General features: G+C 65.8%; 1 protein-coding gene across 1 annotated transcript; it reads right to left on the bottom strand.

Annotated features, from left to right (window-relative positions):
• Positions 1 to 298: 298 nt before the first annotated feature.
• Positions 299 to 19068, bottom strand: MAL (mal, T cell differentiation protein (MAL blood group)). Its single transcript, XM_077133735.1, has 4 exons — positions 18938 to 19068; positions 4134 to 4301; positions 2989 to 3114; positions 299 to 821 (listed from the first exon to the last, which is right to left on the bottom strand). The coding sequence occupies exons 1-4, from the start codon at positions 19028 to 19030 to the stop codon at positions 747 to 749; spliced, it is 462 nt and encodes a 153-aa protein (XP_076989850.1). The 5' UTR covers positions 19031 to 19068; the 3' UTR covers positions 299 to 746.
• Positions 19069 to 19812: the final 744 nt, after the last annotated feature.

The raw sequence follows: 19812 nt of genomic DNA, 5'->3' as shown, positions 1-19812 counted from the left end.
ATGGCAGCTCTGTGCGTGCCTGGGGCCCCTTGTGCTGCTTCTGCATTTCAGCTCAGGGGCCTGGGCCCAGCGGACACCCTGCTGCGGGGTGGAGGGGGTGCAGAGCCCCCCCGTGTGCACGGCTGCGGGGCGGAGGGGGTGCAGAGCCCTCCCGTGTGCACGGCTGCCGGCACACTGCCGTCTCGTGTCTTGTGTCACCAAAGATTCAGCGTAAGCCAAAGGGCTCCCTGGGAAGAAAGACGCAGCGATGGTGTGCCCGACGCTGGGAGTTACAACACAAAGTACGCCACAAAACTGGTGAGCATAAGGGCATTTTATAAAGTATTTCAAAGGTTTTCGCCTCCCACCACTTCAGCTGCATGTGTTTGTCGGGTGAGTTTGTTCCCCATGACACGCGGCTCCACGAGGACCTGCGGGCACGCTGGGGTGGGCGCTCCGAAGGCCGTGGAAATGCCCGCAGCCGGTCCTCGGCCGGCCCCGGGGCCCAGGGCACCGCCGGTGCGTGGTCTCCCGCCCCCCACTTCCCAAACAGGACGAGCTCAGGCGCCAGCTCGGCAGCTGGTCAAGCACAGCGAGCCCCGAAGCCCAGCAGGAGCGGGGGGGCACCCCCGCGAGAAACAGCGCAGCTTTTTTTTTCTTTTCTTTTTCTTTTTTCCCCCAACATCAAGAGCATTCTACAAAAGCTACTCCGGGAGGTTGGCTGGTCGGTCAACCCCGTCTGGTCTTCGGCAGAGCTTGCTGCCGCCTTACGCGGACTTCCACCTGACCAAGGAGAACGCGGCGTGGATCACGTAGAGCAGCGTGGCCACGTAGGAGAACACCTGCAGCCGAGAGACGGGCTGTCGGTGGAGGCGGGGGGCTGGGGGGGCTGGCGGGGGCAGGGGTGCAGCGGGAGGGAGTGGGGGCTGGCAGGGACAGGGGTGCAGCCGGAGGGAGTAGGGCTGTAGCAGGGGTGCAGGGGGGAGGGGTGGCAGGGGTGCAGTGTGGAGGAGGAGCGGCAGGGGTGCAGCAGGGGGCTGGCGGTGGGGCAAAGGTGCACTGGGGGTGAGGGGGCCGCAGCAGGGGGGTGGCAGGGGTGCAGTGGGGGAGCAGCAGGGCCACAGCAGGGGTGGGGGCAGCAGAGGTGGGGGAGGGGCAGCAGTAATGAGTGGTGGGGGCCCCATGGGCCTCTCCTGGGATTCTCAGAGCCCCCGTGAGGGTGGGCTTCCATCACGTCCCCCTGTCACAGCAGATGTCCTTTTCACCTGGCTCAGAGGTGGCCCCAGAGTACTTTCATTTTTTATTAATATTATTTTTTCGCTTGGGCAGGCACCGGGTATTGAACCCAGGTCTCTGGCGTGGCAGGCGAGAACTCTGCCACTGAGCCCAGAGTCCTTTCAGCACAGCGCTCCAGAGGGCCTGACCACCCTGTAAGATGTAAGATGACCGCCCCCCACAGCTGACCGGCAAGGGGGGCTTTTAAACACCAGCAGTCCCCCTAGGAGACCACGACCCTGCAGAGGCCTTTGGGCTCCCTTGGGGTCCTTGTCCCCAAGGCCTGGGTCCAGAGCTGCTCAGGGCAGGGAGGGCGCGGAGGTTCTGGACGCTGTCCCCAAGTGGGGCCGGCCAGCCGGGGGAGGTGCAGCCCCACAACAGGCCCCGGCAGCGGCAGATGGGCACCAGCTGCTCTCCGTGCCCGAGGGCTGGAGCCCCTAAGGCTGCACCTGCAGCTGCTGGGACACGCGTGGGGTCAAGGTCGAGGGTTTGTAAACCCCGCCAGGCACGGTCACACCACCGCCTCCTGAGAACGCACAAACACCCTCTGGCCAGGGCCCCCGCAGTGGTCAGGCAGGACATGCTCAAGGGCGCTCCCCCAGGGCTCGCATGCTCCGGCTACGCCCGAGTGCGCCTCCCCCAACTGCAGCCCCACGAGCCCCTCCCTGCCCATGAGAGCAGGGGCCTCCCAGGCCCCGAAGCGGGGTCACCCCACCATGTGGCTCCACGTACGGGGGAGCAGGAAGCAGAGACTTACTTTCCAGGTGCCCCCGGGACATGCTTTGGCCTTCACGACCCTCCCACCCACCAAGGAACCTGGGGACAAGGGGCAGCCAAGGGGCAGGTGTGCGGGTGTCTGCTGAAGTGCAGGTCTTGGGGTACAGGTGTCTGCTGGGGCACAGGTCTTGGGGTTCAGGCACTGCTGGAGTGCAGGTCTTGGGGTACAGGTGTCTGCTGAGGCACAGGTCTTGGGGTTCAGGCACTGCTGGAGTGCAGGTCTTGGGGTTCAGGCACTGCTGGAATGCAGGTCTCGGGGTGCGGGTGTCTGCTGGGGCACAGGTCTCGGGGTGCAGACACCCGCAGGTGGCAGGCTCTGGGGTAAGCTCTGACCCTTCCCGGTAATGATGTCCTTGATGGGAGCTGCCCCAGGCCTGCGTGGGCCCCCACCCACTGCTCCCTCCTGCCTGCGATCCCCGGACCCAGGGTCCTGACTCCGCCTCTGTCCACTCAGCCCACGAAGCCGCAGGCCCTGCTCATGGAGTGGCCACTGAGCACCCCTGCATGTCTACCCGCGTCCCCGCATGGGACCCCACTGAGGGGAGGCCCAGGGGATCGGTGCTGAGTGACCAGGCCCAGGCGAGCCTTGGGGTGAGGGGTGCAGGGGTGGGGAGGCCCTGAGGGCACAGGGCCCTGAGCTGGGCGCTGGTGGCCAGGCGCGCTCTCTGGGGCTGCATTTCTGCACAGACTGGGGAAGGAAGGTTGGGGGCAGCTGGCGTTGCCCCCGCAGTGGGCAGGCCCGTGGGCAGGCCCCACTTCTGCCCCTCGGGGACTCCAGCCAGGTGAGTCCACGGAAATGTTTCCGTGACAGAGTCGTGGGGGGCATGGGGGGGCGGCTCCCAGGAAGGGGGGTGAAGCCGACTTGCCTGGGGGCCGTGTGAGGGGTGGGGAGGCGCCCAGAGCTGCCCCTGCTGTCCCCCGTGCTGTGTGAGGGGTGGGAAGGGGCCCGGGGCTCACCACGGCCGCGATGTTCTCGTGGTACTGCCTGTAGGTAAAGCCCTCCTGCATCGTGATGGCGGCCAGAGCCTCCAGGACCGAGGCGCTGAGGTAGAACAGGGCGGCCACGCAGTGGTAGGCAGCGTCCTGCAGGCCGGAGACACACGAGACGGGAAGCTGCTGCGGCCCGGAGGCCCTGGAGTGGCCACGGGGGGCCCCGTCCCTGCAGGGCAAACCCACCCACCATCCCCGGCCCAGGCCTGCAGACATCGCTGTGCCTTCCTCCAAACCCCTCCCCATCGCCCACCTGCCGTCGCCCACCTGCCGTCACCCACCTGCCGTCGCCCACCTGCCATCGCCCACCTGCCGTCACCCACCTGCCATCAACCCCCCACCTGCCGTCGCCCACCTGCCGTCGCCCACCTGCCGTCACCCACCTGCCATCAACCCCCCACCTGCCGTCGCCCACCTGCCGTCGCCCACCTGCCGTCGCCCACCTGCCGTCGCCCACCTGCCGTCACCCACCTGCCATCAACCCCCCACCTGCCGTCGCCCACCTGCCGTCGCCCACCTGCCGTCACCCACCTGCCGTCGCCCACCTGCCGTCACCCACCTGCCGTCAACCCCCCACCTGCCACCGCCCCCCCATCACTCACCTCCAGCTCCCCCTTCCCCCACCCCCACCCTGCCATCACCTGCGGCCCTGCAGTTTTACTTTTCTGGCTTTAAGGGCCAAGGACCCCAGTGGGGAAGGGGCACTGCATCCTGGCAGTGGGGGCAGCTGAGAGGTGGGGGTGGACTTTATAGGTCGGCCCCGGTCGCGGCCTGGGCAGCGTCTGGGTGCGGGACAGGGGCAGGGGAGCCAGGCGGTTACTGCCCAGGTGAGTGCCAAGGGGCACCGCCCCCTGCAGCCGGCGGGTGCCGTCCGTGCACAGGCGGTCACGTGGGAGGCCGTGGCGCGACCTGGAGACGTGGGCAGTGGGCGGAACAGCCTCCGCCCTCCCCCTCCCAATGCCCTTGCCGCGGGCACCTGGGGACCGGGCACAGCTCAGAGCTGAGGGTGGGGCCTGCGCGGCCACGGGGCGTGGGGGGAGCAGCTGCCCGGCCACAGGAGCCTCCCCGGGGGGCCCGGCACCCGCAGCCGCCCGCGCCCTGGCCGGACTCACCAGGCCGACCCAGGAGGCCTCCTCGCCGTGCGCGCCGAGCAGGTACAGGCCCAGCAGCGCCGTGGTGGCCACGAAGCAGAGCACAGACACAAACATCACCCAGCCCTGCACCAGCGGGATGGGCACGAGGGACGAGGCCACCAGGATCCACACGAGGCCGCCGAAGACCTGCGGGGGGTGGGGGCGGGGCAGGGGCGGGCTCAGACTGGGCCACGCTGGGGGAGCCAAGCCCGGCCTGCCCCGGACGCCCTCCCCGGCCGCTCGGCCTGCCCGGCGTGGCCACCCACCCTCCCTCCACAGTCGCGCCTGGGCACACAGACGGTCCTCAGTCAGGGCTCGCCACGAGCCCAGGGGAGGGACGGGAAACCAAGGCACAGCAGTTGAGTTGACTTGTCCCAGGTGACGCCATCTGATGTTTTCAGAGAAGAACTGTCCTTTGCCCAGGGGTCATTTCCTCCCTACACCTTAGACACTGAAACAGCCTTCCCCTTAGGAAAGGTGGCAGCCGGCAGATGTTTTTGTTCTTCATTTGGCAAAATAAATGATCACACCAGGTCATTTTTTAAACTTTGGAGCCCGCCGTCCCCAACTCCAGGAAGCAGCACCGTGGCTGCCCGAGGGGCAGAGGCTGGGGATGGCCCAAGCCAGCCCCTCTCCTCCGATGGCCCAGGACGGGCATTAGAAGCACTTCAGGCCACAAGTGACCTGCCAGGGGTCGCCGAGTCCCAGGGTTTTTGAAGAGGAGCCCAAGGTCCCCCGGCCATGCCCAGCCAAGCTGGTACCACACAAGCCGGGATTCTCTGACCGTCCTTCTTGTCCAGGGACAATCCAGCCCTGTCTTCCCCACCTGTCCCCCACCCGTCCCCCACCTGTCCCCCACCTGCCCAGGGCTGTAGGGATCCTGGCTTTGTCGCTAAAGGTCTTCCCAGCCCAGCAGGCCTGGCACTGGCTCTGCATCCCCTGCAGGGTGGACTTGGCTGGGACCTGACCCCATCCCCCTGGACCTGTGCCCCCCTGCTGGGTGGGAGATGCCGCCGTCGTCTCTTCTCAAGTGCTCTTGGTGCCTCCTGGTAAAAAGCGTCAGGAGAGAATCTCGTTTGGGGGGAAATTAGTGCCATGAAGTCTGGATTTATCAAAACCGAGCTGTGCCTCCTGAGTAAGATCCCGGCGCCTCTGGCCAGAAACACCCTCTATGCCCGGGGTGACCGACGGCACCAGGCAGAGCGCTGGGGACATCCCTCGGCCCTTAGGAGGCTGGCGGAAACCAGCACGCTCGCAGCCCCCAGCCTCTGATGCGGGCTGAGCGTGGGTCCCTCCCAGGGCCTCCAGGGGTGCACAGCGCTGACCCGGCCTCCCCCGTCGCCAGACAGCAGGCGGGGGGTGGACAGGGGCAGGGCCCGGGCAGCTGTCCCAGCACCCTGCCTGGTCGCCCCCCACCGTCCGAGCAGGGCCCAACTAAGCAGCGTCCTATTTCTCTGCTCGCAGAGGGCTGCCCTTCCCTGAAGCCCGCGGCGCGTGCACAGGCAGATACTGACTCGCACAGTTACACGGCGCCACGCAGGCTTCCCCTGGCCACGGAGACTGTGGGTCAGTCTTGCCCACTGCTGTGCAGGAAATAGGGAAGTCTGTGTCCATGAGTTGGCCTCCGGCCTCTGGTCAGTTGGGCATGGCCGGCTAGAGCAAACCCCAGGGGAGCGGACCTGGGCTGCAGGAGAGCCGAGAGGGCCCTGCTCCCCGAATCCCGTGCGAGATTCAGCGGACCCAGACGCTCACATGCCAGGGAACCCTGAATGCCACGGGAGAACGCATCTCTTTTCCGCTCTCTTCCTTTTCTCTGACCTGGGCGAGGAGAGGGGTCAGCCTGGAGCCAGACTCGGGAGCCCCTTGCCCATAGGCTCGGGACAGGCAGGTGAAGGTCAGCGCCCAGGACAGTGCCCTGTCCCCATGGCAGGGACAGCAGCGTTTGGGGAGGGACTCCATGGCACAGCAGCTACGAGGCAGAGGCCGGGCGGTGCTGCACTGGCAGCCGAGCGGGTGTCTCCCACACCCAGGCTCGTGGCGCTGGGTCACTGCCCTCTCTCCGCTCAAGCCTCCCCGTGGGGCTGGGGGGGGCGACTCGCGGTCAGGACTGGGCCCTGCTGCCTCAGCTGGCGTTCCGTCGCCGAGTGCTGGCCCTGCTGACCTCTTGCTAACACCCAAGGAGCCCCCACGAGTGGCCTCGGCCCTGGGGGTGCACAGGTGGGCAAGTGGGAGGGTCCAGGTCTCAGGAGGCCCCCGGGGAGAGCCGTGAGGGAGGGGTCAGCCTCAGGAGGACCCCCAGAGCAGAGGGCCAGGGCACCCCATGCATCAGAGCCCCGCGGCCCTGGGGAGGGAGGTGGGGGCAGGCCACGGGGCAGGTGAGCCTGGACAGGGCCACAGGGCCAGTCCTGCAGCTGCGACCAGAGGATGGGACATGGGCACTTCACCCAGACGTGCCGGCTGGAGGAGGCTCGGAGGGTGGGTGGAGCCCCGGGGGCCGGAGAGGGCTGCAGCGAGCCTGGCACGCCTCCTCCTTCCGAGGAGGAACTCAAATTCAGTCCACCTTTTATTTATATAGGTTCAATTCATTCAGATTAATTCGACAGTGAGCGGCCAAAGCTTGCACGGAGGAAAGCGGGTCTCCTCGGCCCTGTTTCCTGATCGGCCAGCTCCTTCTCCCAGAGGGGTGAGGAGCTTCTCGGGCTGCCTGTGCGAGCCTGCACACCAACCCTGACTCTTCCGAAACCGTTGTTAATTGTGGAAACATCTGCACAACACAACACTTGCCCCTGCCGCCCTCTGGCGCGCGCTCTCCGGTGGTCCCGCCTTCACCGCCCCGGAGAGAACCGGCCCCCGCGACCCTCCGGCCGGGCTGCGGGCCTCAGGTCAGGGGCGCTCGGGCCCGCTGGGGGCCGCCTGCTCACCCGCCCTGCGCAGCCCCGAGCGTCTGAAAACGACACGCGGGTAGAGTGGGTGGTCCCGAGGGACCCTCATCCGTCAGGTGCACGCTCGGGCCCCAGACACAAAGTGCCGCTTCACACTCAGGCCCCTGCGCGTCCTGGACCGTGGCAGGTGGACGAGGCCCCGCCGGGAATCCTGTCCACTCTGCGCTGCCGCCGAGGCTCGACCAGGGGCGTGAGCGATCGATCATTGATCACTGATTGATGCCTAGTCTTGTTCCAGCCGTGCTTTCACAAAAGGGCTTACAAATATGCACGCAACAGGAAAAATGTAAACGGAGAAGCTGGGGTGATGGGAAAATAAGGACAGGAAAGACAAGCTGACGGCAGAGGTTCCAGGTCTGCTCAGAGCCTCCGGCAACCAGTGCAGTGGACAGCGGTGAGTCTGGACTCGGCCTGTTTGGCTTGTGTGCTTTTACCGTCCACTGAAGGCCGCGCCCAGCTCCCTGGAAGTTGCTCTCTGCCAGCCCTGCCCTGCCCCCCCCTTACACACACACACACACACACTTTCACACGGATTCCTGGAGTCCATGCCAAGAACCCTTGCCTGCAGGTGTCTTCGAGAAGAAAGCTCCCCGCCACCCCGCTGCGCTCAGCCCCAGCCTTGCCGTCTCTGCACCATCTTGCAAAGGCATCTTTGAGAAGTTGTGCTTTTCTCTTTGCAGCGATTGCCTACAGCAGTCGGTTTCACCGTGGGATGGGAGAGCTCTTTTAAAAGGGCAAACCACCTCTGCATTCCCAGCCCCCCAGCCCTAGCCATGCCGACCCCACCATTTGGGGCACTGGCCGAGTGCACCGCTTCTCTCAGGGGCCTTGAGCCGGAAGGAGCTGAGAACTCACTGGTCCCTGCCTTACAGGAGCGAGGCTGCGCGCTCCCGTGGGCTCCAGAAGCATGTTCAAGCTGCACATGGCACTCCTCGGTGCAGATGAGAAAACACGCCCCCAGGAGACAGGCAGAGGGCTCCCCTTAGCCCCCCCGCAGCCCTCCTGGGAGGCCCAGGGGAGACTGCAGGGAGGACCCCCGGCCAGCACCCAGGAGGGAGTTCAGCCCCCCGCGGCGGTCCTCCTGGCAAGGCGCATCCACCTGGCGTGGATGTCCAGAGCTGCCGCGACGGCCCCAGACGAAGCTGCTGGTGCACAGCTGTGCCTGCCTGGGCACCTCACCTCTGGGCATGCATTTGCTCACGTGACGCCTGGGACATGCTGAGTGTGCGTGCCGCCGCTGCCACAGGAACCCGGCCCTGCTGCTCCCCCCAGGTCATGGGGTGCTGCAGTGAGTCCCCCACCCCTCGGGCCTTGGTCCCCCGTCCGAGGCCACCCTGCTCTGCGGCCTGTGGGCCTGGCTGGCCCACTGTGTGAGCGTGAGGCCCCCAGGAGGGCTCTGGAAGGCTGGGGGACCGTGGGCCATGTGGGGGGCAGGGGGCCGGAGGCAGGCTGCAGAGAGGAGGCCCGGCTTGGGGGACACAGCGCATGGCTTGCTCTGGGGTGGACACAAATCAGGACCTCGGCCAGACTGCCCCACCTGCTAAGTGCACAGAGGACAGGGGCATGGCACCCACGCCCGGGAGATAAGGCTACCTCAGGGCCCGCTGGCCAAATATTTGTCAGGAGCTGGGGCTAGGTGAGGGTTCAGCATTTCCCTTCAGAAAGGAAACTCAAGGTGGCCCCGCGCTTCCAGGCAGCAAGTACCTGCAGCAGGGGTCTGAAAATGCTACTTGCTACATGGGGGTCCGGCCCCAGCCCCCAGCCCCTCCACCGACAGGCCAGCCCTCTCCCAGTGTGCTGGGTGGCGCCCCTGGGCAGGCCGGACACAACCACGGGTCCTTGGGCTGGAGCCCCTGGGAGGTACGTCCTCTCTGGGCTCCAGATCCCTGAGCTGGAAAATGGGGGGAGGCTCGGGCCAACATGCCCTGGCTTTCAACTCTGCTATCGCCTGGACATCTTTACCTACCACCAGTGCCCAGGCCTCATGCCCAGAGGCTGAGTCACCAGAGGGAAGCAGGGCTAGCGACAAGGAATGGGCGCCCCGAGCCCTTTGCCAAAGGCTTTGCAATGTGTGCTCACGGCCCAAGTCTCTGCAAGATGTGGTCGCTCACGTCAGGCGGAAGGCGGGAGGCTGCCCGGGTGCCCACCAGTGCCACCAGGGGCGCCACCTAATGCCACCTGGGTGCCAGCCAATGCCGCTCACTGTCCTCGCGCTCCTGCTCTGGCCTCCGGGTGCACAGTCACCCCTGGGGCGCCCCTCCCTGGCCTCCACTGCTCTGCCTTCTGTGCCTTCTCGCCTTGAGCAGGAGCCCAGCTTGTCCTCTGAGCCCCGAGCCCACTGCCTCCTGTCTGGAGACCACCTACAGTGCGGGCAGGAGTCGTGTTTTAATTCAGTTGGTTTGGGGTGCCAGCAGGGTTCAGATTCTGTGAAAACCAGGTATAATGTACAAAATGGACCAAAAAATTTTCCACACACTTAACGCTTACATCAGTGGTCGCGGGAGCGAATGACTTTTGTGACCCCTCCACCCCCGAGGAGGCAGTGGTCAGGGACCCCACACACCCAGGGCGGGTCTTGCATTTCCGGGGGGCGGGTAAAGGGGGCTGAGGGTGCAGCCTCACAGCCGGGCTCCCCGAGTTGGATCCCCGGCCTGGAGACCGGTCATTCCTGGGTGCATCACCCCCTCCTCTGAACAGCAGCGAACGCGGCCGCGCACTCCACAGGGTGCAGGTCAGTTTCCTACCCCGGGGTGCGCGGACCGCCGGGGCCACCCCTGCGCCCGGCTCCTGTCTGATGAGCCCACAGACAGACCCCCAGGGGGCAGTTACTGGACACCAACCCGGTGGGGACCCAGAGTTTAAAGCACCCATGGGCTCCTCAACACCAGAAGTTGTGAGAAATGTGTCTGACTCTGCAGAGGGAAACACAAAGCACATGAAAATATGAGAAAACCTTTCTTTAAACAAGGAGGCTCAGTAGTACAGGGCACGGGGGATTTCTCCAGCACATTCTTGAGATTCAGATGGAGTTTCTGTGGTTGTGTGGCTGAGTGCCAGAGCTCTGCCCGCCGCCCAGGGCTTCTGGGCATCAGGGGTCAGTGCAGAGGGTTTGCTCAAATTGTCTGGATATTTTTCGGGGGTCCTGTTAAAATGGAGGGGTCTACACGAGCAAAGGCTCTTCCAATAGCACGTGAAGACGTGACCCCAAAAAGACCTCCGTGCAGAGCTGCCCACAGACACACCTGGAAGCGTGCCCCTGGATTAGATGCCCGGCGCTCTGGGGGTGCCCACAGCCCTGAGTGAACAGGGGTCGTGCCTGGGGTCCTGGGAAGCAGAGAAGACTGGCCAAAGGGCAGAGTCTGGGTACCCAGTGCTCAGCTGTCCTCCCGGGGAGGGAGGAAGGCGCTGTGCAGCCGGAAGGCACGCAGCGGCCACCGGGGACAGCACCCAGCCCACGGAGCCGGGTCGGCGCCAGGTGGTAGTTCTGCAGCCGACACTAGAGCAGCCGGGGGCCAAGAGGAGCCAGGAGCTTGGGTCAAAGAGAGGCGCAAAGGGGCGGCAAGATCCAAGGCCCCAGGCCTGCCCTACGGAGAGGCGGGGCCGCAGGAAGCAAGCGCAGGGGGGCTCCCTCCAGTCTTGCCGGCCCCTGGATGAGACCCCCTTCCTCGTAGGAAGGCACCTCCCCCTAGCTCCTGGGGCCGCGCTGCGGGCGGGCACGGCCTGGGCAGAGGCTCCATCCCAGGTCATTCGTCAGTGGGGGCCCCCGCGAGGAACCCCCTCTCCTGCTCTCCTCCGGTCTTGCTACTGAACCCCACTGGGGCAGGCTGGGTTCCCCAAGAGCAGGCTCAGGCCCTGGAGACAGAGACGAGGGCCCCAGCTGCGGTGGGCAGCTGACACCTCTTTGCGGCTGTTTGCCCAACTTGCACCCGCCGAGAGGCGACAGGGATGAGGGGAAACTTGCCCTCTGCCACCCGGATGGACGGCTCACTGGGGACGCGGCCCGCGGGCTACTCCCCGGAGGAGTCCGGAGGGGATGCTGCAGCCCCCGACGCCGTCACCTGGGCCAGGGACTCTGTCCCTGGTCCCCGCCCCAGCAGGCGCCTTCCTACCGGCCCCAGCCCCGGCGGGTGCAGACAGCACCCCCGTCTGCCCTGAGGACTGTGGGGGGAGAGAGAGGCATGACAATGGGATGCCAAGGGGCGGGGGAGCCGGGGCTGCGGCCTGGGGGTGGGCGGGGGTGGGCTGGGAGGGGGCTGCACCGCGGCCACTGCCTGGACACCACCCACCTCCCGCCAGGAGCTCAGCGCCCTCCCACCTCCGGCCGTGCACAGGACGGGCACAGGCTTAGTGGCCGCTGCCCTCGGTGGGCACAGAGCGGGGGCCCGTGGGAGGCCGCTAGCAGGGTGCGGTGCTGGGGGCAGCAGTGGAGCTGGCCGGGCCGGGGGCAAACCGACCCTGAGCGCCCCCGGGGGCCTCTGGGGACGGCGGCCGCAGGCGGGGTGGTCCCTGCATGTGTGGCCCACCACCAAGGAAAGCGGCGCAGCTCCTGCACCCACGCACGCCTCCTGCGAGAACGAGGGTCTCGGGGCGCCGGGCAGAGGTGACGGGCGGAGGTGATGGGCGGGGAGGTGACGGGCGGAGGTGATGGGCGGAGGTGACGGGCAGAGGTGACGGCCAAGCCCGGCCTGCAGCGGGAGGGGCGGCCCCCCCTAAGCTGCTGCCCTCCGCCCGCCCTGTCTGGCTTCCCGGCGGCGCTCAGATGCGGGGCCTCGTTGCCTCACGGTGTCCGAGGTGTTCTTCCCCAGAACAGCACTCTGGGGCTGGCTTCTGCCACGTGGGGCCCCTCCTGGGCCCTTGACTTGCAGCTCTGACAGCTCCTTCTGGCCAGCCCTCCTGCCCTCCTGCCCTCCTGCCCTCCCCCTCCCTGTAAGGCTTTCCCTAATGGGATTAAGACTCACCCAGCTCAACGGGGCCCCATGCTCACGGGAGGAACCTGGGTTCATGCCCACAGGAGTGGACTAAGCTTAAGAACACGTTTTCTGGGGTACAGAGCCCCAGGCCACCAAACCTCACCCCCCCAGATGGACACAAGTGAGGTCTCCCTGGCTGGCTGCATGACACCTAACACAGAAGCTGGGGGTTCCCTGCCCCGCAGGTCCCTTAAATCCCATGGGACGCACCAGGTGTGCCCGGCCTGTCACAGGTTCGGGTGCTGGGTGCCCTGGGGTGCTGGAAGCCGTCCCTCCACAGCACGGGTGCTGCACGGAGAGTTCTGGGGCCTTTGGGCAGATGTGGCAGCTGCGTCTCACTCAGAGGTCACAGGAGCATTTCCCACCCGGCCTGGAGAGAGGCTTGGAAGCCCCCTGAAGGCAGAAGGCAAGGCGAGCTGCCACGAGACCCTCCTCCCCCAGGGGAAGCGTCTGCTGCTCAGGCCCTCCGCCTTGACGGGGAGGAGCACTGGGCAGGCCCCGGGAGGTGGGTCCTGGACATGGGTGGGACTAGGTGACCAGGGGCCCCAGGGTGCCCAGTGTGCCCTCAACGACTCCCAGCGCCCCAAATCTCATTCAACCCCCGCCTTTCTCCAAGAACGGCACAGGAGGAGGGCATAAGAAGCTAAAAGTGGTGAGGGGTCCCCTCACCCCTCCTGTGGTTATCCCCCTTAGCCCAGGTCACCCCCGTGAGCCCAGGTGCTGTCAGAACAGGTGCTTGTTGGTAAAGGAACCATGTGGCCACACGCACGGCCCTGTCGTAAGAGTTCCGCGGTTGTCTTAAGAGTACGGCACTGTCTTTATCGGCACAGCAACCCCGTTGAGGGGAAACCGAGGCCTGGCTGCCTGGCCCTGTTCCCATAGCTGGTGAGCGCCAGCCCTGCCAGGTTGGCTGCGGGTCCGGGGCAGAGCCCCCGCGGCGGGTGGGCATGGCCCAAGGGCCCACTGGCCATTCACCGTGAAATGCCCTCGTGTCTCGGGTGGGCTTCGGAGGAGGCAGGAGAAGCCCCAGCCCCAGAGGTGGTTAACAGCACGGGGAGGCGAGAGGAGCCCTCAGCCTCCCCAGCTCTCAGCCCCTGGGTGCAGACCAGAAGCGAACCCCAAGGGGCTGCCGTGGGGAACACGGCACTCCCGGACCCTCCACTCTGCTGAAGACGAGAACACCCAAGGGCCTCAGGGGGCCCTGGGCAGGCTGCGGCTCCCCTCCCAGAGCCCCTTGCCAAGGCTTGGCCTAGAGGTGTCCGCCCGTCCCTGCCAGCAGGCCAGGATGCCAGCTGCACCTCCGTCCCTCCCCGCTGACCCCTGCACCCCTCAAAGCCCACCCTGGGTCCCTGGGGTCCTCCATCAATGCCAGATCCAAGAGCTGCCCTGGTTCTTCCCTTGTGTTCTCTGCTTGCTCCTCCGGCTCCCCACCTCCCCTCTGACAGGGCAGGGGACTGGCTGGGTCTAGGGGGGGACTGGCTGAGCTTCGGGGGGAGCTGGCTGGGCCTGTTGAGTGGGGCTGACTGGGCCCTGGGTGGGAACGGCTGGCCCGGGGGGATAGGGGCAGCTGGGTGTGGGGGGGTGCCGGCTGAGCCCCCCTCCACCCCCCATATCGACATCCTAGGCCTGGCAGTGAGGCGTCCCTGGGGTGTCTCGGCGCTTTCTCAGGCCCCAGCGCCTCGGTGCATGAAACTGACTGCGCCTGGGCCATTCTGCCTGGCGGGGGTGGGCACTGGCTGTGACAGCGGGTGCGTGGCCGGGCAGGAATGCAGCCTTACCCGGGAAATAACTGGGGTTGAACCAGGAAGCAGCACACTCCTCCCCCGGACCCCCCCCCCCCGCTCCCCCCAATTCAGAGAGCCCCAGGGACCTGCGCCAAGGCCCTTGGCCTGGACGGCTGGACGGCTTGCTCCCGGGCCCGGCCTGAAACCCCAGAGGGCAGGTCCCCACCGCCTGGCGCTGTTCTGGGCACAGGCTGGGCAGCTGGCCCCAGCTGGGGGGCCCGTCAGCAATGGTCCAGAGGGGCTGCAGGCCCCAGGTTCTCCTCTGGGCCTCTGCCCCATGTCAGCGGCTGTCCTAGAGGGACGGGGGACACCCACTGTCCACCTCTGTCCCGGCTGCCCTGGGACCCCTAAGCCAGGCCCGGGGCAGAGGGGCCAGCCCTGCGCAACCACCACGTGAAGCTCAAGGTGGCCTAGGAAAAGTTGAAAAGAAATCTTACTCAATGCCCCCCCGGGGAGGCGACCGCCCACGCCCAGGGGGCTGCACTGCCTTCGCCCATCATTGCCTCCTGGCTTCCAAAGCAGCTCCAAGTCAGGGACTTCTGCTCAAAGCAGGCCTGCTGGTTCTTGAAAAACTGGAAAAGCCACTTCTCAGACCTGGCAAGCAAAGCCCAGAGGGACATCTATCTCTTTAGAGAGGAGGAAAGGAGAGCACAGGGCAGCATCCTTGCCTCTTTCTAAGGGCCCCTAGAGGACCTCAGCCCAGGGAGGGCAGCGGGCAGCCCAGACTCGGTCACTGCGCTGGGTGGGAAAGCGGGGCCACCCCCTCCCCGGCACTGCGGAGGGACCCCGGGCTGGGGCAGCAGGGAAGTGTCCCTCGTAGGAGGTGGGGGTCCGTGAGGAACCTGTGAGAACTTCAGGACGCTCGGCTCCCTGAGAACTGCCCCCACTCTTCCGACCCTCCAAAAAAGCCGAGGGGGCTCGGCTGGCTGCAGACGGCACCGGTGGGGGTGGGCTGGGGGGGCCCAGGGCTTATGGGATGCAGGTTCCTGACGAGACTGGGATGCGGGCCTCGTGCCGGGGGCACTTTGGGGACAGTGGGCCCGGGAGCTGTGAGGCCCCAGGGCTGGGAAGAGAGAAGGGTGCACGCTCTGGCAAGCACAGCCGGGGCTGGGGCCGCCCACCATGACCCTGCCAGGGCAGGGTGGCAGGTGGGTGCGGGAACCCAGGAGTGGCCTGCCGTGACCTCACAGAGGCAGGGCCTTGGGCCCCTGCAGCCTCAGCTCCACCCCCAGCTCCGCAGCAGTTTCTCCCGGGAGTCCTCCCGTGGCAGGAAGGGAGCACTTCCCTTAGGTGTAGCCAGCAGGCGACCCACCCAACAGAAACTGCCTCATCATCCCGCCGCCCATAATCCTGGCCAGGGGTGGGGCAGCCCCTCTCTGGCCCCCCTCCCCGGCCCCCCTCCTCAGCCCAGGGACCACGCCCGCAGGTTCCAGGACTAAAAGTCTCTCGTCACTTTTGGCCACAGACACGGTCTCCTTTCAGTAGTTGCCACGTCAGAAAACCGATTCGGGTGACCCCATGCCCTCCCGCACCCCAAAATGTGGCTCTCCCCAGGTAGATGTTAGGGGATGCAGACCCCACTGCCGGGACCCGGAGCCCCTGAGGAGTGGGTTCAGGGAGGAGCACCCCAGGAAAGCAGTCCTAGCACTCTCTTTCCAAAGCCATTTTCCTGCTGGATCCCTGCCTGTCCTTGCAGACCCCCAGGCCGCGGTCCCGAGGAATAACCAGGCCCCTCCTTCCTCCTTCCTCCTTCTCAGGCCCCGGAGGGTCTGCCCGGGCACTGAGGGGGATGAGCGGCTGGAGCAGAGGCAGAGCGCTTCCACGCCTGCGACCTCAGTCACTGGGCCCCTGGCTTAGAAGGAAGGGGGAAGCCAAAACTGGACCCCAAAGGAAAAGTCCCTCGGGGGGGGGGGAAGGACACAGAGCCCCGGGCTGGGGGTGGGAGAGCACAAGCGTCCCCCTTAGGGGGTGCAGCTGGGCCCCCACTGCCTGAAACCGCAACACGACCTCTAGGGCTCAGGGGTCACACCCTGGGTTGGGCACTGTCCAGCAGGGTGAGCTGTCCCTGCCCCACCCTGAGGCCCCCGCCCTGCTCCAGCGGGCAGCCTCTCTGCAGGGGAGGGTGCGGGGCCACCCTGCTGCCCACAGGTGAGGCCGAGGCTTTGCCTGGGGCACCTCCCAGGCTGTGGGGAGTTCAGGCAGGACGACCTGTGAGTAATGAATGACTCGTTGGGCCGCAGATTTACAAAATAATCAAGCATTTCACACCCATGAGACTAGCAGAAGAGGACAAGGTCAGGGGGTGGACGGCAACTGCTGGCTCCTGCTGGTGGGAATTGGGGCGGGTTCAGATTTAGCCGGAAGCATATGCAATTGGAGGGACCTTCTTTATAAAATAATGCAAAAGTAAACAGTGCCTGGGAGGGGGCCTGAAAACATGGGGGGCCCTGGGCTTAAGCCTCATTGGCTTCCCAGTCATTCTCTCCCGGGGGAGCGTGGCATGGCTGACTCCCTCGGCACATGAACTGAAACGTGCATTTTCTGTGGCCAGCTCGTCAAAGCCTCCGCAGGCCCCCGGCCGAGATCCCCAGCACCCAACACTCTACAGCTATGTCCTCGGCCACAGCAAACAGCAGCCAGCTGGAAATAACCAGAATGCCGGTCAACCGAGGAGAGGGCAGGCAGGGTCAACGGGAATAAATCTCAAAAGAACGTGGCATGAAAAGGAAGTTGCAGAAGTTCCGTGCACTGTGACACTATTTCACCGAGTGTGAAAATGTTTAACCACGCGGGGTGGGATTCGCACATGGAGCGTGTGCAGGAAGGAGCTCGGGCGCCCCTGCGGCCGAGAAGTCCTTGGGGTTGAGGGAGGAGAAGAGAACAGTAGCACAGATGCCATCTCTGAAGCTTTATTGCCTGAACACAGAGCAAACAAGCAAAATATCGAGATTTGAGAGAGCAGGGCGATGGCTATGTGAGTGCCTGTGAGAGACGTACACAGGCTGTTTCCTGTGGAATTGGAGCTCTTTTTATAATTTCACAAACCCTCTCAGCACGGCCCCATGATTTAAGCCACTTGGCCACACAGGGTCTGCAGGCTCAGCCTGTGCAGGGGAGACTTCGGCGGCTGCCGCCCCCCACCCCCTCGCTGGCACCCCGGGAGAGGTGGCAGGAGGCTCAGAGGGATGGGCGGAGGGGAGGGGGGAGAGCACCAAGACGGGGCTGACCCAGCAGGAGATAAGTGAGGGGGAGGGTTCCAGCAGGTCCTTCTAGAAGGAGCCCCTGCCGCCGCAGTCACAAACCCACCCCAGAAGAGTAAGTTTCCTCTGCCTGGGCTCTGAGATGCCCCACCCTGCATGCCCTCCCGCGGCAGCACCCCTTCCCTGACGCAGGCCCGGCACTGCCCGCCACCTGAGCTCCCCTCCTGCGAGGGTCTCTTGCAAAAGCCTGAGGTCCAAAACCAAACTCTCCACTCCGACGTATTATGTTCTCCAAGCAGCTGCAAAAGCAGGTGAAGCAACTCTGGGAAGTTTAAGAGACAGCAGGAAGACCTTCTTTTGCTTGTAGGTCTCTGCTCTATCGCATCTCACCTCCTGACAGCCTCTCTTTTGGTCAGAAAACTGCCTTTTTCAAGCCAGGGGCTAAGAAAGCTCCATCCATTCTCACTCACTCCCAGCTCATGGACACCCTATGCCCAGTTTCAGAAATCCAGCCCTGTGCAAGCACAGGCTGAGAGCTGATAACGAGGAGCACCCAGATGTGCCAGCTGGGAAAGAACGTTCCAGCAGGTAGCCCCAGGCTCAGGGGTATGGGCCTGAGGGTCAGGGTGGGGGCCGGGGACAGACCCGGCTGCTGGCACCATTCCCACCTCTGCCTGGCAGCTCTGAACTCTGGAAGGTACGCAGGGGAGCACAGGGCAAGCCCCCTTCCCACCCCACCCTGGGCCTGGAGTGTCTCTACATGTCCACGGCCGGGCTGGACTCGGCGGCTTCCAGGGTTCCTTCCGGGCACCCCTTCCTTGACTCCCCAGAATTTGCAGTCACTCTGGACACACCCAGGTTCGAGTTCATAGTTCGCCACAAGAACAGTGAGACCCGGTCACCGGCCAGGCAGCTGTGGCCCCTTTCCTTGCCCCCCAAACCCTCCGTGGATACAGACCTGTGCCTCAGGGCGCCCCTGCTCCTTTGGGCTTCTCACCCTCCTGCCTCCAATGGGGCAGCAAGAAACCAGGTCCCCAAAAGGTCCCCAGTTGTTTTTCTGGACCAAATCTACCAGTTCTTCTGGGGCGGGGGTGAAGGGAAGGCCCCCACAGGCTGCAGTGCCGCCCCCCCGGGATAAATAACGCCCTCCTTGGGAGGCCGGGCAGCCCAGGGCCCTGAGCACTCTCTGGGGGGCAGCAGTGGACGCGTCTCCGCACCCTGCAGGGACCGGGCAGACGCAGGGGCCGCAGGCCAGTGCCACCAGCCTGCCGCGGGGCCCTCTCTGGCCAGCACCCCCGGTCCCTGCGCAGGGCGGCATGGCCGCCTCCGAGCAAACAATGGTCTCTCTTTGATTGTTTCCAGATCAAAGATGAAAGTTGTGGCAGCTATGTTCACTCGCCAGAAACCGCGAGGCCAAAGGAGAATTGACTGGATTCAGCTCCTCAGGCCATCCGAACCTTCCCCCAAGCTGCCGATCCCGGGGGACACGCAAATCTCTTTTGGGCGCTTAAAAAAAAATAAACTGCTTTTTTTTCTTTTGAACCGGCTGCACCAGGAATTGAACCTGGGTCTCCAGCATGGCAGGTGAATACTCTGCCTACTGAGCCACAGCAGCCCGCCCCAAATAAACTGTTTTTAACGAATCCTCTCCACCCAGAAAGAGCAAGTCGCCCCCACAAGGCCACAGCCTTCCGCCGCAAGCGTCTCCCCCCCGGTGCGCGCTGACCCCTGCACCGCAGCGGGGTGGCCGGGGCGCGCGGCTTTGGGAACCGCCCGGCCCGGCTCGGTTCCACCCGGGCCCGCGGGCGCCGCTGACCCTTCCCCAAGCCCCGGAGCTGTGGCCGCAGCCCTGCCCCCGCCCCGGGGCCCCGCGCCCGGCGCACTCACAAACTCGAAGATGAACAGCAGGTCGGGGAAGGAGGCGAACACCCTGAAGCCGCTGGGCAGGGCGCTGCCCCCCGACGCCGCGGCGGGGGCCATGCGGGCGGCTGGGGCGGCCTCGGGACGGTCGCGCGCGGGGGGGACTCGGCTGGCGCTGCCCGCTCGCTCCAGGGCGCAGTGGCCCCGGCCGCCCCGCTCGCGGGTTAAGAGCCGGGGACCCGGGGCGGGGTGGGGGGAGGAGCCCCGGGGACCGCTCCCCCCCATCCCGGCATCGGCCGGCGCGCCCGAGGGGACCCGGCCCCAGCGCCGGGGGCGTCTCCCCGAACCCCTCCCTGTCCCCGTCCCCTGAGCGCGCTGCGGGTGTGAGGAGCGGGCGGGGCTGGCGGGGCGCCGGGACCCTCGTCCCACCCGCGGGCGCAGGGGACGCCGTGGGGGCCGGTGCTTGGCAGGTGGCCGGCGCCCCGACCCCGCGGGTCCCCCCGGGACGGAGGCCGCTGCTCTGGCTTTTGGACTGCGGCCCCGCGCGGCTCGCGGCTGGCATCTGTCGCCACCGCGCTCAGGCTGTGCTCGGGCCACCGACGCCCCCAGCCCCGGCCCTGGGGACAGGACGCCTGAGCCGGAAGCTGAGTGTCCGCGGCGGGCGCGGCTCCCACCCCTCAGGGCCGGGCCGCCCAGTGCCGAGTGCGCGGCAGAAAGGACGTCCCCGGGAGAGGGCAGCCTGGAGCCCCGCACCAGCTCGGCCTGCCTTCCTGGACGTCCACAGCCCTTGTACCACCCGGCGCCTCTTTATTTCTACCTTTTTGTCTTGGTGCCCCTCTTTCCTCCCCCCCTTCCTTTTTTTTTTTAAAATGTCTTTATTTATGTCTTTCCCTCCCTCCCTG

This window comes from Tamandua tetradactyla, chromosome 17 (genome assembly GCF_023851605.1).
Source record: "Tamandua tetradactyla isolate mTamTet1 chromosome 17, mTamTet1.pri, whole genome shotgun sequence".
NCBI lineage: Eukaryota > Metazoa > Chordata > Mammalia > Pilosa > Myrmecophagidae > Tamandua > Tamandua tetradactyla.
The sequence above is the reverse complement of the archived record's forward strand: the minus strand, read 5'-3'. Positions and strand labels throughout refer to the sequence as shown.

What these genes read in the sequence shown, in the direction of transcription:
- MAL (XM_077133735.1), bottom strand. Translation starts at nt 19,030, where the DNA reads ATGGCCCCCGCCGCGGCGTCGGGGGGCAGCGCCCTGCCCAGCGGCTTC. An exon ending in TGCTGTTCATCTTCGAGTTT is followed by an intron (nt 4,302 to 18,937) that starts GTGAGTGCGCCG and finishes CACCCCCCGCAG; the next exon opens with GTCTTCGGCGGCCTCGTGTG. An exon ending in ACGAGAACATCGCGGCCGTG is followed by an intron (nt 822 to 2,988) that starts GTGAGCCCCGGG and finishes TCTCGGCTGCAG; the next exon opens with GTGTTCTCCTACGTGGCCAC.